Below are 18670 nucleotides of genomic sequence, written 5' to 3'. Positions count from 1 at the left end.
AAAAAAAAAAAAAAAAAAAAAAAGGGTGGGGGAATTGAAGTGTATTGACTTATTTAGCAGTAAAAAAATATTTAGGTTATAATATTATGAACAGTTTTAGCTAAAAGTTTTAAGAGGAAGACACATGAAAGGAGAAGATGTGAAGAGCTTAAGTTTTAAGGTGCTGCAATGAAAAGTTACTGTATAATTTAAAACTGGGTAAAGAAAGAACAGTATAACCATAGCAGTTAGAAGTATTAGATAGGTTCTGGAGAAAAACAGGAGTTAAAATTGTTTACCTTTATGAAGCAAGACAAATGGGTAAAAAACTAATAATTCTTATTGCAAATCTTTAAAGATATTTAGCTTTTAAAGTATATTCTTTATTTCTATTAAAAATTTTTGTCAAAATACTGACTTATCCTGAAATCTTAAATTCAAGTCTTTTTTTTCCTATTCTTTCTTTTGTGTTGTATATTTGTTTTTACATTGAAAGAATCAGGTATATAATAAACTAGTTATAGGGCACATACTTTTAATCCCAGTGTTCGAGAAGCACAGATAGGTGGATCTCTATGATTTTTAAGGTGAACCTGGTCTATATGTGAGTTCCAGGACAGCCAGAGGCTCTGTCTTGAAAACAGAAATAAACAACCCAACAAAAAAGAATTAGCTAAAATGAAGGAAAAATTAGAGTTTAAAAATTTACCACCTAGGGATTTTATGTTAGCTAAAATACAGAAATATGATAATTTGGGCCTGGTGTGTTTAAGAGAACATACCTACTGTACTGCTCTTTCAGAAGTCCTAAATTCTGCCCTCAACACCCTTGGCACCTACATGTATACACCTGGACTTATAGCTGCAGTTAAAGAGGATCTGATGTTTGCTCCTGGCCTACATGAGCACCTAGACTCACATGCACATAGTCAGTCAGTCAGTCCATCTGTTAGTCAGTCAGTCAGTCTGTCTGTCTGTCTGTCTGTCTGTCTCTTTGTCTCTCCCTGTCTCTGTCTCTGTACACTGTGTGTATTTTGTGTGTATGTGTGTGTGTGTTCATGTGTGTGTCTGTCTGTGTCTCTCTATTTCCTAATAAGTGCAATCTTTTGGGAAGCTGGAAAATGACTCAGCAGTTAAGAGTAATGCCTGCTTTTTCTGAGTTTGATTCTTAGCACCCACATGGTAACTACTGGTTCCACCAGTCCCTGAGGATCTGACACACTTTGCTGGCCATCACAGGTACCAGGCACATACGTAGTATACAGCATACATATAAGTAGAACACCTGTACACATAAACATGTAATAAAACAAAAATTTAAAAACCAAATATTTTATAAAAAGGAAATAGACAATAATAGATACATTTCTAAGTCCTAACAGTTATCAATGATCAGTGAGGTCCAAAAAAGTGTTTTAAATTCACATTTCAATAAAATTAGAGATTATAAAAACTAAGCTTGAAACTTTCCAATTTTAGTACTCCTTGTCATACATGTTTTTTTAAAGAACACCTTAATAAATATAGGTAGTTTATGTTGCATTCAGTGCATTATTGTTGGTTGGCTACTCCCACAAGCTCTGAGCCACCAGTGTCTCAGCACATCTTGTAGGCAGGACAAATGGTGGAGCCTTGCCTGGTTACAGAACATGGCTGGTTCAGGCTCTGTATTCTCCATTAGTAGGAGTCCTTGCTAGAGTCACCCTCATAGGTTCAATGATCTTTGCACTGCACTAAGTTTCCACATAGGCACTCCAGTTTAAGTTGTCTCTCCATTTACTCTCTCCCTCTGTTCCTCCTCCCGTCTCCACCTGCCCTCAGTCTGCCTGCAAAAGTCTATTCTATTTCCCCTTCCCAGGGAAATCCATGTGTTCCCCTAGATCCTTCCGTGTTTCTTAGCCTCTCTGGGTCTGTGGATTGTAGTGGGGTTATTCTTTACTTACACAGCTAATATCCACTCAGAAGTGAATATGTGCCATATTTGTCTCTCTGGGTCTGCTTTGTTTCACTCAGGATGAATTTTCCTAGTTCCATCCATTTGCCTGTGAATTTCACAATGTGATTTTCTTTAAACATCTGAGTAATACTCTATTATATAAATGTACCAAATTTTCTTTATCCATTCTTTGGTTGAGGGACATATGTTTCCAGTTTCTGTTAAATGTATTTGTGAAAGAAAGTAATTCTATTGAAAGAATAATAATTCTTATTCATGCTATGTGAAGCATCAAATGGGTTCTGCTACATACCTTTAGGGGCAAAAAGGAAACAGGGTAGAAACAATAATTAAGAGTTTACTAGCACCGGGTACTAAATGTTTGTAATATCATGATGTTCTTAGACAGGATTTTCTCTTAAACTTGAATGACTTTCTTCCCTGTAATATAGTATAAGAAGAATACCAATTAAAGAAATAATAATAATACTAATTGTAATTACAATTTTCCATTTATAATATGGTAGGCATTATATTGAGTTAATTAATTTATTAAATTATTGCTATTATAGAGCTAATCCACATAAACTTCTATGAAGTTGATTTAAGCACAAAATTTTATATTCAGTTTATATATGAGAAAATACCCAGCTAGTAAACATGAGTCAAGATTTAAAAAGTAGAATCATACTTTGGTAATTAAGTTCCTAACTTACAATATAATACCTTCTCCCACTGTATAATTTGAGCATCAAAAACCTTCCTAAGGGATCCTTAGAGTTCACTGGCCAGCAAGCCTCGCAAGCTGGTGAGCTTTAGGTTCATTGAGAGCCCTGTCTCAAAATTTAAGGTAGAGAACAATTGAAGAAGAAATTTAATACTGTCCTGTGGCTTATGTACATACATGTTCATGGCCTGAAACAGTATCCTGGGAAAGATAAGACAAGTTCAAATCTTAGTTTTATAGTTGAAATCTCTATTGGAAAGAGTTATTGTTTTGGGATTTTGTTTTGTTTTGTTTTGATTTTGTGTAGGTTTTGTTTTCTTTTTTGTTTTTTTCAAATTTCACAACCTAGGTGTGGAGGAAGAGGCCCCAAGCAGTGAAGGAGCTGCTTGCCCTCCTCACTGATGTCATGTTTCAGTTCCTGCTTGGATTTAGTTTGGGTAAAGTGGTTGGAATGTTTCTGGCTCAGAACTATGAGATTCATGTGAAACTTAGCTAAAAACTTGAAGAGATTGTGAGTGTATGTATATATATATATATGTTTTTTTTGTTTTTTTTTTTTCCTGAGACAGGGTTTTTCTGTATAGCCCTGGCTGTCCTGGAACTCACTCTGTAGACCAGGCTGGCCTCGAACTCAGAAATCTGCCTGCCTCTGCCTCCCAAGTGCTGGGATTAAAGGTGTGCGCCACCATCGGCTGGAGATTATGATTTTTAAAAGGACTTGGAAGCCAAGAAGAAACCCCATAGTTCCTGATGCCCACCCCAGCACTGCATTCTGGGTCCACTGTTTCTACCTCGTGGGGCCTGCTTCCCTTACAGCTTCATTCCAAAGCTTTATTCTGAGACCTTGTACTGTGTCTCAGCACAGAAGGCAACCAGGGGCCAGAACTTAAGACTCACCCTTTGTGTTTCCAACCAGCTCCTTACTTCCCATATCTTCCTTACATTCATCTATTCAGAGGTTCCAAGACTGGAATTACAATGCTGGGTTAGCAAGAACAACCTTTTATTAATAGTTGTTCACCTGTCCTTCGAAACTCCCACCACAAAAGAAACAAAGCTTTGGATAGTTGATCTAGTACGAGATGCTGATTTCACTGTCTAGCAGGTATGGTGGGGATTGTTACATAGCTGTTGTTTCAAAGAACTTAAAATTATTTTCTCAAAAAAAAAAAAAAAAAAAAAAAAAAAAAAAAGGACACAGCCTAAAGTGATAGAACTCAAATTGTAATCTATTTCTTGTAGCTTCAGCCAGTGATAAGGGAACAGAAAGCCTGAAGAAACTGCCTTCAACAACACAGAAAATTATTCAGTGTGAAAGATATTGCCAAATCCGAAATCCAACAAGTACCCACCCTCATGTGGCTTGGCTATTACTCAGGAACAGAGGGGCTTGGGTTTTACATACAGACCAAACCACCTTCTTGTTGTGTGACCTTCAGCAAACCAGTCCATTGCTCTGAGCCTTAGTTGTCTCGATCGAGTATGAATAATATTTTTTAAGTGAGAAATAACTGTAAAAGGCATAGTAGGCTGAGTAGGTTAGAGGGGACTTACTTAAAGTTAGTCTCCTCCACCACAAACTGACTCTTTGTCTCTTTTTTCTATAGCATTTATCTAGCCGACAGAGTGTACAGCAGAGCACATCTCAAGTAAGTGATGTTCTCAAACTCCCCGCTTTTCCTTCAACTCTTTCTTTTAAGATATTGTATACATGAAAACATCAAGAAGCAACAAACCCATTCACCTTTCAGGGTCCTACTTTGTAATTAAAAATTTTAGGGCATATGAAAACAATGGGCTTTTTTGACATTTACATACCATATATGTTATTGTATTCAGCTCATATTTGCCTCCCTAAAACCTTGATTGTGTTACACCATCTTTCTAACAAAATAGACTGGGGAACTAAAAAAGGGTTTATTTGGGAAGAGAGAAAATGATAATGAGAGCTGGGCGGTAGTGGCATACGCCTTTAGTCCCAGCACTTGGGACACAGAGGCAGGCAGATTTCTGAGTTTCAGGCCAGCCTGGTCTACAGGGTGAGTTCCAGGACAGCCAGGGCTACACAGAGAAACCCTGTCTCCAAAATACATTAAAAAAAAAAAACAAAAAAAACAAGACAGCGAGAATGGTAACTGTTACCACCTAACAGTACAATCAACGCATTAGGTATTTGCCCAGCTCAGTCTAAGTGTGCTGTAGTAGTCCACATTGCCAGAGCAGACCCAGTCCACCCATTTAGTAATCCCTTTGTCAGTACAATGAGAGTTAGTAATGTTTTGTTCCTTAATGAATATAATGAGCAATTAAAATATAAATCACAATCTTTTGCTTTCCCTGATTAGGTAGATACAATGCGCCCAAGGCATGGGGAAACCTGCCGAATGCCAGTACCACATCATTTCTTCTTCAGCCTAAAGAGTTTCACCTATAATACGATTGGTGAAGATAGTGATGTTTTCTTTTCTCTATATGACATGAGGGAAGGCAAGCAGATCAGGTAAGAGTCCTGAGAAGTTTTGCTGAAGTTTTTATTTATGTTATTTATATTTACTAGAATGGGATGGGTCAAAGACCACTCTGGCCTTCAGAGTAAATGCATTGAGGAGATAAAATACAGTAGCTTTGTCTTATTAGCTGGGACTTTGGCTCCAGTTCCCAGTAGCCCTTGAAGTCATCTACACTATCCCATGTTCATCACTGTCCATCACTGTGACAACATACCTGAGGTAGGCAACTTTCAAGAAGAGATTTATTTCAGTCCCTGCCTCAAGGGTTTCAGGCCATGGTTGACTGTGTTCATTGTTTGAGGCTTGTTTTAAGGCAGAATTGCATCGCACCATTGAAGTACTGATAGAGTGGAATGCTTACTGTGTGGTAACTAGGAAGCAGAAAGAGACAGAAGAAGGGCTAGCTAGCATCTCAGTGTACTCGTAAGTGGTGTAATCCAATCACTACATCCTCCAGCTTCCTGTTGTTCCTCATCACTTTTTAGTGATATCACCAAATGGGATCAAACCTTCAACACGTGTCCTTGGAAGGATATTCCAGAGCACATCTATGACTTGAGTAGCTTCTTTTTCTTCTATACCTAATTCCACGTGGTTATTAATTACTGATTTAGAAAAAGTGTGTTGTGTTTAATTCTAGAGAAAAGGTAGAGAAGAATCTTAAGGGCAAAGATAATGTAGCAAAAATGACCAGTCCCAGAGTTCAGAAAGTACTGGGCCCTGGCTTGCTTTGCTCTCTGTGAGTGAGAGGGACCACGAAGAAAGAGTGTTAGGTCTGAGGGCAGCTTCAGCCTCAGTACTGTTGAAGCCCTGTGAGAGGAGTGCATCTTCTGAACAGAAAGGAAGGAAGGCTGCCATTGTCACTCATTTTTGCTTTGATTTGGAAAAAAGGCAACAAAAGAGCTGCTTCACACTACATTGGCAGAGCTTTGGTCTGTGACACAAATAACTACAGTACTGCCTGCTGACTCCATGGTAAGGAAAATTAAGGAGACCCTAGACTTTCTTTTGTCTAGAGGGCACAAAGACCTGTTAGTGTGAGGTGGCATTTGTAGCCAAAATACCATTTTAGAGATTTCAGACATTTCTCTGTGGTCATTTACTAAGTGGAGCCAAGAGAAAAAAAATCTTGAGTTAATTTATATTACTTGGGAGTTTTCTCATCATTGGAGAACATTAATGTAGCTTTTATTTTGGGGATTTTTTTGTTAATGAAAGTTAAAATAATGAGAAAGAAAATGTTAACTTGCACATTGTACAGTGCTCTGATCTTGACAAAAATAAATTAAAGCACTGTTCCCCTTAGCATATAAATAATATTGGTGGACTAATGATGATGCAATATGAGTAATGATAGCATCTATAAGTTGATGAGGCATGCAGGATTGTAGCTAAGGTTGTATAATTACAGACTGCGACTAATTTTATTCATTAAATATTTTTGAACAAATAAATAATCAATTATTTTGATTCTTTTTATTGTCTGTGTGTTATGTTTTAACTCAGGCTTCTAAGACAGAAGTCATAGACTGGAAGGGTTATATTTCTTACAGTACTAAAAGCTAGAAAAACCATCATGACGGTGCCAGCTGAGCCAGTGCTTGGGGTTAGCGGTTTTTCACATTCACAGATGACCATCTTATATATATAATTCTCACTCCACTGAAAGAGAAATCCATCCTCTCTTCCCCTACCACTCTCATTCCTTCTTTTAAAAATATTTATCTTAATTATGTGTTTATGTATGTTTGTGTATGGGCATGAGCACCTGTGTGTAGGTGCCCATAGACCCTAGAGGCATTTGATCCCTGCAGCTGGAGTTATGAGCATTTGTGAGCCACCCCATGGGTGTTGCCAAGTCAACTCACATTCCCTGTGCTCTTAACTAATCAGCTGCCTCTCCAGCCCTCACTCTGGAGGGTTCTACCTTAACTACCTCTTAAAGACACCAACTACTTATATAGATTCAGAATTTCAGTAGTAATTTGAGAGTGACACAAACATGGTTTATAACCTTCTGTCCCTGTCACCCCCTAATGAATATCTTTCTGACATATAAAATACATTCACTTTGTCCCAACAGAATTCTTTGTTCCAGCATCAACTCTAAAATCCAAAATCTCATCTAAATATCTAAACCAGAATATGGTGAGACTTGAGAAATAATTCATCCTGGGCCAAAATTTATCTCCAGCTGTGAACTTATGAAAAATTTATATACTTCCAAAGTACAGTGCTGAGGTAGGCATTCCCATTCCAAAGGGGAAAGACAAAAAAGGATTGTGGGACATTCCAGGTAAGCCCCCAAAGAAAACTATATGAAATCTAGGATAAGAATAATTCTTCTTGGCTTTACACTCTGCCTCTGCTTTCTGTGCCCAGGAAAGTGGCACCCCACCCTACAACTTGCCAAAATGATACCTATCTTTTCTAGTATGTAAATTTCCTTATTTACAAAAGAATATCATTGTTTTGTGTATTTTCTCTGCACCACTGGTGTGTCTGTGTATGGTATTATAATGTCCAGGTCTTTTTAGTGAACTTCTGCAAATTTAGCAGTCTCCAGAAATTCCAAGGTGCCAGTGTTTGATTTTATCATGCACTTGACATTCTCTACAGAGTCTTTTCAATGTCAGGCTTTGTAGTTGGGTCCTGAGAGTAAGACCTTGTCCTCAGAAATTTACCTGTATTAATTCTCACATGTAAACCCTTACGTTAGCCATCTTTATATGAATGCTGTGTAAAGAGAGCTAGAACATCCTCATATCCTTCTGGAGTTTACTCAGCATCCAAAATATCCTTGTGAAAAGACTTTTTTTAAAAAAAATCAGCTACTAGAGGCAGGTGGATTTCTGAGTTCGAGGCCAGCCTGGTCTACAGAGTGAGTTCCAGGACAGCCAGGGCTACACAGAGAAACCCTGTCTCAAAAAAACAAAAAACAAAAAAAAAACCAAACAAACAAACAAACAAAAAAATCAGCGACTTTTGTAATTGAAGTAGAGGACTCTGTCTGAGAGTTAAGCTTTCTACTTAAATGAGATAATTTGGGTCTGAGAACTCAAAAGCCACTGGAGAGAAATTTTCATTTAAAATTATAGGTGAGCAGTCTGTTTATTAAAGTTAACATTTTGTTTTCCTTTGCAGAAGAGGCCATGTGTTATAATACAACTAGAACTTACCTGCAGGTGCTCAGGAAGATAATTATAGACCTTTAGTTAAGTCCTGGTAAACTCCAGCTGTCTTAACTGTTCTAAGACATGGGCGTTAACCCATGCTCAAAGTCTCAGGAAGATTTTCTGTGAGTTCTAGCAGGAATAAGACAGGACCTATCCTACTATTGGTATTTATGAGCATCATCCTTTTTCTTTACCCCATTCCCCCTTCCTTACGCAAGCTAGGGATCTGAAACTTGTGTTTTAAATGAAATTGTGTGTAATCTTATTATTTTTATTATCTCATTATTATGTTTTTCATATAATTCCTACCAGAAAGTTAGGACAAATGAATGCAAATTGGCTTTAAAAGCTCAATATTTTTCCTACTAGTTGCCAGGCTATCTTGATATACTTCTGTGTTCAGTATATCAGATCTAACTTAGAAACATTTAAGTCAGTGCCATCTGAGAAAACCAGACGCAGAGTGAAACTTTAACTTTAGATATGTTCAGTAGCCTGTGGCTAAAGGTTTGCCTTCTGTCATCCATTAGATTAGATTAGATTAGATACTGCTGTCCCATGTTTATCAGCTCTGAGTCCAGTGCTCAAGTGGGACAGACAATGCCAGTCAGTGTAAAAAGGAGTCGATGTGTCATTCTACAGACACGGATAAAAACAGTTTAAACTCATATATTTCTTAAAAGTTTTCTGTTCTTTATAAGAAATTTTAACTTCTATGCACAGAGCATAAATTAGAGCAGAAAGACTCTTCTGACCTAAGTTCAGAAAATTCATTTACTAGGATATCAAGAGGGCACATTCCCATAAAGGACTAAGGCTCCAACCTTTTAAAGGTCCACAAGTTCTCTTAATATCACTACTCTAAGAAACGTGCCTTCAACATGTAGGTCCTTGCATGAGGTTCAGTGTCTAAATCATCACACAGACTAATTCCCTTTCAGTTCTTTTTTCTTAGAATATGATTTATGCCAACAAAGATGTTACCAAACTTGAAATGAGATGAACAGATGAGATGAACAAACTTGTTATAATCTAACAAGATGGACTCCTAGTGTGAAGTCTGTAGTTGAAAAAGTAGCACTCTAGAATCAGCTTGAATTCATATTAAGACATTCTAGCCTTTCCCAGAGTCCTCGGCAGAATGAATCAAGTGAGCACTCATTCCCAACCCTAATCACAGTGTCTTCTAGACTAAACTAAATGTCAAATTTGAAAAACAATTAAAGAATACTTGAATGGAAATATAAACATTAAAAGTCAAATCATCAGAGCTTAAAAGTTTTGTGAATTTAGAAAGTTTGTTGTTGTTAAAATATATTTTGCTAGGAGAGATTTAAACTAATACATGTTTGTCTGAGACCTGGAACTTAAAGAAACAAGTTTAAAGCCTGTGTCTATTGCCTTTGGAATTTTAATGCTTGAAGGACTCGGTACCTGGGTTCCCTAAGACACATATTCTAGTGGTTGGAGGTGGTTTTGTGAAAGGAGAGAATTTTCTCAGTAAACTAGAATATGCTTTTCTCTTCCCCAAGTAGTGTAAAAAAAAAATCTGCCAGACCTTAGATCTTCAGTTATTAAAGATCATGTCAGAAGCTGGGTGTGATGGAACATGATGTAATCCCAGATGTAACTCAAAATATAGAGGAAGAGCCAGCCTGCTGGAGCACACCTTTAATTCCACATTTGGGAGGTAGAGGTAGACAGATCTTTGTGAGTTCAAGGTCAGACTAGTCTACCTAGTGCATTCTAAGACAGCCAGAAGCTACATAGTGAGACATACTTCTTTCCTGAAAAATAAAAAATAAAAAGCAAAAACAAAAAACCAACAAAGCAAGCAAAAAATACCCAGAGGCAGGAAAAACAAGATTGAAGCAAACCTGAGTGACATAGGAAGACTGTCTTTCAACAAACAAACAAGCATGCACACACAGAGAAAAGGAAAAAAGTCTCAAGACAGAACAAGACTTTTAAAAGTGGATATTTGAATCCTCTAATAGGAATGGAAACAGTCTTAAGTACTCAGTTCTGTCTGATCAACCACTACATTAAGACTCATTTTGAAGAATGTATTGAACAGTGTTTAAAAGCAAAGAGGGTAGTATGTAGCTCAATAGTAGAACACAAGCTTAGCACGTATAAACTTGGGGTCCAATCAATTCCTAGCAACAGCTTACCTCCCCATGACCTCAACATCTAGGAACTGATGTGAATGTCAGCACAGAACAGGGCAGGGCTAGTGCCATAGAGCAAGAGATAACAGATATTAAGGTAACTGCAAAATAGATAAAGTTATGGAAATAGCACAAATGATAAAAAAACTTTGAGACTAGGTTTGTCTTTAGCAGTTAACAGGAACCAGGAACCCACAATTATTGTTTGTTACCCAAAGCAAAAAATGTGGGGGGAGGGGATGGAAATAAAATTTCAAATACAAAATATATATAATTATAACACAAACCCTCAAATTTTAGGTAGAAAAGAATATTTTATCTAAACATTGCTAAATAAATATTTTATTTTAATAGCATCTGCCATTATGGCTGGCTGCTGCTTTTTGAGAGAGAACATTCTAGATGGCTTACCCTGGTTGTGGAATAGATTTGAATTCACTTGAAATTAGATCCTGCTGATTACTCATCTTCACTTTGGTTCATTATTGCTAAAATGATCCCACCCCATAGAAAGTCATTATGTTTCATAATGGTTCTTTAAATCAAGCTTGTAAAAGACTCCATAAATACCTTGATAGCTCATTTAAATTTTCTACCTAAATACATAAAAGGGAATCCTTTTCTTTCAAGCTCTAATAAAAATAGAAATGCTTTAAATTATCTTTAATGATTTTTATAGTTCAGTTGTTATCCCCCTCCTGGTCTACCCTCTGGCAGTTCCTCATCCCATTCCCTCTCCTCCTCAGTCTCCAAGAGGATATCCCCACCCCACCCCACCTTATCCCCCCAGCCCTCCTCAAGTTTCTCCCAGGTTAGGTGTTTAAGCAGCCAGTTGGAGTTCTCAATAGAGTCCCAGCAGAACAGAGAGGCCCATCACAATTTTAGTGGAATATGTTAGGCAAGGGCTTGGGCCCCATTCTAACCTGGTTGTCCCTGGCTATCAAGCCTCTGGGATTGCAGGCAGAGTTGTGGGGAGGGAAATGGAGCACAGGGTATGGGGGCAAAGTTTATGGTTGCTGGGTGTGCTCTCAGGGTAGTTACAAGTCTGATTTTTAAAAAATGCTTAATATGTCATAGTAGGTGGGCTAAAGATACTGAGATTAAAGCAATATGATACAATCAGTATCAAACTATTGTCATAATGCATGTATCTGGGATGAAATGACCTTGGTCTGTGCATAAGTGCATATATATATATATATATATATATATATATATATATATATATACACACACACACATACACACATACATATATATATACATATATATTACGTTTGTCAAGTAAACTTGGTAAGGTTTCTTATTTATAAACTATGATATATTCGTCAAGCAGTCAGTCCCTTATAGTTTTTTAGAAAAATATCTTCATTTTTCTTATGGATATCAAAATGTTATGCCATCATTTGTTTAAAAAAATGCACATTCATACTCTCAAGTTACTTGGAAAATACTCTTGTGAATGAACTATAGAACAATTAAGTACGCTTTAAAAGTATATGTGAGTTTTGTTTACAATATCATATTAAGTACAGAGAAATCGTAAGGAAAAGGGAGAACTACCTTGTAGTTTACTACAGTAGCTTTTGAACAGCAATACTGAGAGGAAGCTCAACACAACAGTTTCCTCATGGAGAGGGTGGAAGAGCTTCTTCTAATTGTATCTTGGCCATAAATTTGCTTTCTTTGGAAATGGTTACTGATGCTGACTCATAATCAAGTGAAGAGGTCTGTCTGGGTTTTCAGGTGGACTATCATTACAAGAGTCTGTCCAAGAGTTTTGACGTCACTGAGAAAGTCAGTGAAGTACAGATGCTGTGTCTTTGTTAGAGCAGCTGCTCCTCTGAACTGCAAGAACCAGGGTGGCTAACAGATCCTTCATCATCTGCACAAAGGGAGACATAAGGGAAACTGAGGGATCCAGATGAGGCCTTTGAAACATCTCAGGTTTAGACTTGGCATTTGCTATCTCCACACATTCCTCAAGTGTTGTGTTGAACATATTAGAGGGAAGAGGCTTCATTCATGGATATTTCTTAGCATGGTGTACAAACTCCTGGATTATTCAAGCCTGCTCTATTAGGAGATCACAGTAAAGGCAAAATTCAGACAGTTTGGTTTTCAAAGATTGCTAGTCTCATGTTTCTTTTTCTATTTTAGTCTTATTGTCAGTCAAACATGTTTTGGAGCTCCCAAGGACAACCAGACACTTTGTTTCTTGATGGCATTTACTGAACTCACGTAGAAATGCTGTTTTCCTGGAAATGGTTAATTTTATTCTTGTGTTGTCTGTTGAATGGGCTTTAGTCTCACAAACTGCCATGTTTATACTTCCTTTGAAGACATCATCCTATGGATGTTAGTAGGACAGGATTCCATTGTCTAGAATAAACCAACAAGGCTGCCAGCATGTGAATTGATCCACTTATACCAAAACATCTTATGCTTCAGAACCTGCAGCACGCAGCCTACAGGTACTGCACACTGATTGGTGGCCACAAGACACCAACAACTCTGGTAGGCACTGTGCCCCAAAGTAGTCCCAGTGCCCACTGCCGCAGCTTCATAGTGCTGCCCTTTGTGCTGCAGTACTGACCTCCTGTGTGCCCCCACCTATCTTGGACCAGTTCTTAATAGAGATAAGCATGCCTAGACTTGGTCCTAGCAATTTCTTTCCTCAGCAAACCCAAGGAAAATAAGACCTAGGTTGATAAAAATATTCAAAGAACACCAGGTGGTGACACATGCCTTTAATCCCAGCACTTAGTGGGCAGAGGCAGGCAAATTATTGAGTTTGAGGCCACCTTGTTCTACAGAGTGAATTCCAGGACAGCTAGGGTTACACAGAGAAACCCTGTCGCAAAACAAAACAGGACAAAATACAAAACAAAATAAGAATGTCTAATTAAAGCTCATAATACCCAGAAATATCAACAGGAGAATGAGTAAATAATTGAAGAATGTTCACATAGTGTAATACTCATCAACAATAAAAAAAATTGGTACCTATAATAAGAATGAATCTTAAAAGTCAGAGTTCATATGACACATGTAAATAATCTCATTTATATCAGATTTAAGAGTAAGTAAGCCTAAAGAAAACAGATCTGAATACTGTTTCTAAATACCTAGGTATTTAGTAGGAATAGGTGGGTGTGAGGGGTGGGAAGGTGTTGGAGGGCCAGTAGCATTCTGTAACAAGGTTTGCATGGTAGTTACATAAGCAAAATAATTGTCACATCCTTAGATTTGTATGTATTACTATAAATAAACTGTGTTATCATATTTAGAAAAACAGAGACTTATAAGCTAGCCATTGAAAGTGTCCATACACATTCAAGTGACATTTTCTTAGAAGTAAGGGAAGTGTCAATTGACTATTGGGTGACTGCTGAGTCTATTACTCAGAGCAATAATGTAAAAGGAAAGGACATATTTAAAAGAACAGGTTTTAGACAAAAGGTTTTGCCTTCTCTTATCTTGCTGTTAAGACTGAATTTCACTACACCCAGCTTGCCTCTAATGTCTTCCTGCCTCTGTCTTTCAAATGCTAGGATTATAGGCTATGCCATCCCCAGCTTATGCCTGTAGCCTTACCTTTTCTGCATGTTGATTTCAGTTCTCAGTTGCCAGTACTCATGTCATTGCCTGGGACAGTTAAATCAAGAGAACTTCTATGAGTCTAATATGTAAGAAAGTTTAAGAACCTTTGTTTACAAGAGCTGAATTACGGTACCTGCTGAATATTTAGCCAAACTACTCCATCTAGAATGTAGTTTAAGAATACTGGATGTAACTTGTTTATAATACTTATTTTAAAACATTTACTTTTAAAACTTGGAATGCAAAAATAAGGTGCTATACTTTTTATGTTCCAGTAAGTTAATACCTACTGAGCAATACCCAAATGAATGGCGTCAGCTGCAGGCTTCCTTAGGCACTGACTTATAAGACCTCAGTTACCCACTGGTAATGGAAGACAGGTCCTCCTGAAAGCTGTACGATCTTCAAACATTGATACTCCCAAACAAATGCTCATTCTATAGGTTCCAGAGCTGCTCACAACCCCGCACCCCACAAATGTGCACAAGAGCCTTGAACTATGCAAATTGGATTGACTCCTGCTACTGAATACTCAGATACCTTAGGTCAGATAAATCACTGGACCTACACAGATGTCTTTACTGGCTTAATATATATGTCATTATTTATTTATTCATTCATCTGTTTGTTTGTTTAGGTTTTTCAGGACAGGATTTCTCTGTGTTCCTGGCTGTCCTGGAATTTGCTTTATAGACCAGGCTGGCTTTGTGCCTCTGCGTCACTAGAGTTGGTGTTAAAGGCATTTTCACACATGGATACTGATAGAAGGATGTGTTCCCTGATTTCTACACTCATGTTCACTGACTTGCATACCCTTCACAGCCTAGCCCTCACGGCCTAACTCAGCATGATTCTGTCAGACATTCCCTTTCTCTGTGGCTGTTTATTGTAGCCCTCCCAACTGAACACCTGGGCAGTGTGTCCCCAAGGCTCCCCAAGTTGAATTTCTTCTTGCTTTCAAGTCCCTAGAATTTACTAATCTCAAGTGTAGGCAGGCCCTAATTTAAGATGGTGGCCAGGTACAGCACTTCCAATATTGAAGTAGGAGGTGGGCATGGATTTGTTATTCAGAGGAACTGGAGTGTCCCATATAGCTGATAGGCTAGCTAACGTGTTCTCATATAGCACTCTAAAGGAAGGCAAATCAACATTTTTGCTGAACTTCAAACTTGGTTTTTCTGTTCACTTATATGTCCCACACCTCAAATTCAACATGCATGTAAATTTTCTGTCTCTCTTCTTTATATCCTCTCTGGTTGATTCTACCACATCCAGCCAACTGCTAAATCTGATCAACTCTGTCTCCTTAAATATATCTCAGATCTGTTCACCTATTTAGTTGTAAAGCTATACAGCTTGTTGGGATTGTCTTGGTTTCCTGTGTCACTAACCTGGCTTCCATGTTGCCTCTGGCTTCCACGTTGTCTCTGCCACCATTCTAAAGGTTTATTTATTGATTGATTCATTTAATTTTATGTGTATGAGTACACTGTACAGATGGCTGTACAGAGCCATCATATGGTTTCTTGGAATTGAACTCAGGACCTCTGCTCGCTCTGGCCCAGCTCACTCTGGTCCAAAGATTTATTTATTATTATATCTAAGTACACTGTAGCTGTCTTCAGACACACCAGAAAAGGGCATCAGATCTCATTATGGATGGTTGTGAGCCACCATGTGGTTTCTGGGATTTGAACTCAGGATCTTTGGAAGAGTAGTCAGTGCTCTTAACTGCTGAACCATCTTTCTAGTCCCCCTTTTCCCCCATGCCACCATTCTAAACACTGATAATTTTGTGCTGCTTCTGGGGTTGAGCTTTCAAGACTGAGCTAAGACCATCTGAAGGGATTCTGCTGTAGAATGCCTGAGGAGGTGCCCCAAGATACACATTTTGAACAAGCTTCTAACTAGTCATAATAAGCAAGTTTAAAGAATCCTCATATATGATTTCACAATGCTGTACAACAGTGTTGGCTACCCTCTGGCTTCCCAGTGCCTTTTAAACTCATGCTCTGAGCATCCTCATGGGACAAGCTACATCATACTCAAGTCTCTTGATTGTCTTCTCTTCAAACCCTTTTCTTGTTATCATTACCACTTGCCAAATAATAAAAGGCTCGTCACATTTCTAGAGCCCATTTGAATATCTCTTTGTGGCTGCCTGTTTTCTGCCCCAGCAATTGGTCTATCTCTTTCTGTGTGAAAGGAAAAGTATTGGCTCAGGGCTCTAAGATAAAGTTCTCCGCACAAGGGAGATTTATTTGCCCTGAAGGAACAGATAGCAAAAAATAAGAGACAAAGATAGGAGAAAAAAGACAAGGTAGAAGGGGAAGGGAACAAGAGAGGGGGCAGGGGTATTTGTCTGGAAAGGGGACAAAAAACTACCTCTGGATGGATGGGAGACAGATGTGGCCCATAGGCAAATGGCAGTTTATAAAGAGAAAGGAAGGAGCCCCGTTGCTTAGCTGAGCCAAAGGGGGCTTTTGATTGCAGGACTTGAATGCTTTGATAACTGAACCTTGGTAGTCATAGTCCGCCTTAGGAGGAGGAAGTGGCCAAATAAGGTAATAGACCTTGGCAGCTAACTTTAGGAATGAAATCTCATGGCAGAAGGAATTGGGGTTGAAAGGCAAGGCCTGCTAGAACCATGTTTGCCAGGCTGAGCTGGCCAGAGTCCCTGTACTATGTGTAGCAGTTTTACATTATGTTTCGGGTTTTGGCTTCTCTTTGTGTCTTATTAGACTCAAAAATTTGGTAAAGAATAATTTTGTTTTTATGTTTCTAGTTTAATGTGAATTTTTATTTTTTTATTTTTACTAATTTTTTTCTTTTTCTATTTATTTTACAGTCCAGATTTTATTCCCCCCACCCGCACCCCATCCACCCTCCAACTGTTCCACTTCCCATACCTCCTCCCCACCCCCTGTCTCCCTGAGGAAGTCCCCATCCCCCACCTACCCAGACCTCTAAACTCCCTGGGGCCTCCAGTTTCCTGAGGGTTAGAACATCTTCTCTGACTGAACTCAGACCCAGCAGTCCTCTGCTGTATAAGTGTTGGGGGCCTCTTATCAGCTGGAGTATGCTGTCTGGTTGGTGGTTCAGTGTTTGAGAGATCTCAGGGTTCCAGATTAACCGAGACTGCTGGTCCTCCTAAAGGATCGCCCTCCTCCTCAGCTTCTTCTAGCTTTTCCCTAATTCAACAACAGGTCAGCAGCTTCTGTCCATTGGTTGGGTGCAAATATCTGCATCTGACTCTTTTAGCCGCTTGTTAGGTCTTGTGGAGTGTGGTCATGATAGCCTCAGTAATAGTGTCAGGCCTTGGGACCTCCCCTTGAGCTGGGTCCCACTTTGGACCTGTTGCTGGACCTTCTTTTCCTCAGGCTCCTCTCCATTTCCATCTCTGTGAAGGAGGAAATGATATAATCTCAAAAAATTAAGTCAGTTTAAAAATTCACATGAATTTTATTTTTTGAGATTATAATTATATCATTTCCTCTTTCCTTTTTCTTTCTCCAAAACATCCTATATATCCCTCCTTGTTCTCTTTCAAATTCATGTTGTTACTATGTGTGTATGTGTGTCCACACACACACACACACACACACACACACACACACTCACTCACAACCTGTTGAGTCTGCATGCTACTTATGTATGTTTTCAGGTATAACTAATAGGTGTTTTCTCTGGGGAAGACTATTTCTCCCACTCTTGCATTCCGTTGTTTTCTGTATTTCTTTGTTTAGGGTTGGAGACTTGGAGTCTTTCCTTTGCCCACTTTAACATTCTATTGTTGTATGTGATTAGCTCATGTTTAGTCACTCATGTTAGTGAGACTCTATGACTGTGGCTTTATCATGGCTAGGAGACACAGCATCACAGCCAGCTCCCTGACCCTCCGACGTCCTAATTGTCCTGCTCTCTCTGCAATGTTCCTAGAGCTTTACGTTTGGAAATTGTTTTGCAGAGGTATCTATTGGAGCTGTGCTCTATAACCTGGCATTTTGATTAGTAATGGTTTTCTGTAATAGTTTCTATGTTTGTTGCAAAGAGATGTTTCCTTGATGAGAGGTGAAGAACACACTTAGCTGTGGGTATAAGTATAGTATTTAAAATGTAGGTAGGGACTATGTTTGTTTAGTAAAGTGATGGTTGTAGGTTCTTTTTTAAGATCCATAACTTCACCAGCCTGGGTACTTGGCCAGGTTTCCAGTACCAGCCCTGATTTCCTTCTTGTTAAGCAGGTCTTAAATCCAATTAGGGAGCTATTAGTTACCACCAAAGTATGTATGCCAATATTATATTGGAGGGAGGAAAAGTATGCATGCCACTACTATACCCATAGAGGTATTGTGCCATGCTAGTTGTTGTAGTTCATAGGCATCAGAGCTGACAAGACTGTTGGTTAGTTTTCTCCTTTGAAGCTTGCATAGCTTTACAGTACCATGAAAGCTAATGCTCAGGGAGAAACCATTCAGGTTAGCTCTAAATCAGGGGTCTGTGGGTTCTGTGTATGGTGTGCATGGTGTCTTCAGCAATAGACTTACCTTTTACCTCTGTGGAAACAA

At 38.6% G+C, this 18670-nt stretch overlaps 1 protein-coding gene and 1 pseudogene across 10 annotated transcripts in view; both read left to right on the top strand.

Moving 5' to 3' along the window:
* Positions 1 to 18670, top strand: part of Dock3 (dedicator of cytokinesis 3) — a 299780-nt gene that overhangs the window by 138555 nt on the left and 142555 nt on the right. For 8 of the 10 annotated variants that reach the window (XM_031343655.1, XM_031343658.1, XM_031343657.1 and 5 more), the window contains 2 exons: positions 4250 to 4291; positions 4988 to 5142. In XM_031343655.1, the coding sequence (XP_031199515.1) occupies positions 4250 to 4291; positions 4988 to 5142 (197 nt within the window). Of the gene's footprint in view, positions 1 to 4249; positions 4292 to 4987; positions 5143 to 7282; positions 7394 to 8162; positions 9479 to 18670 lie in introns of those variants that run through there. The other 2 variants (XM_031343663.1, XM_031343664.1) reach the window with 2 other exon arrangements.
* On the top strand, positions 2880 to 3393 carry LOC116072293 (annotated as a pseudogene).

This window comes from Mastomys coucha, unplaced genomic scaffold, assembly GCF_008632895.1.
Source record: "Mastomys coucha isolate ucsf_1 unplaced genomic scaffold, UCSF_Mcou_1 pScaffold23, whole genome shotgun sequence".
Taxonomy (NCBI): Eukaryota; Metazoa; Chordata; class Mammalia; order Rodentia; family Muridae; genus Mastomys; species Mastomys coucha.
The sequence above is the reverse complement of the archived record's forward strand: the minus strand, read 5'-3'. Positions and strand labels throughout refer to the sequence as shown.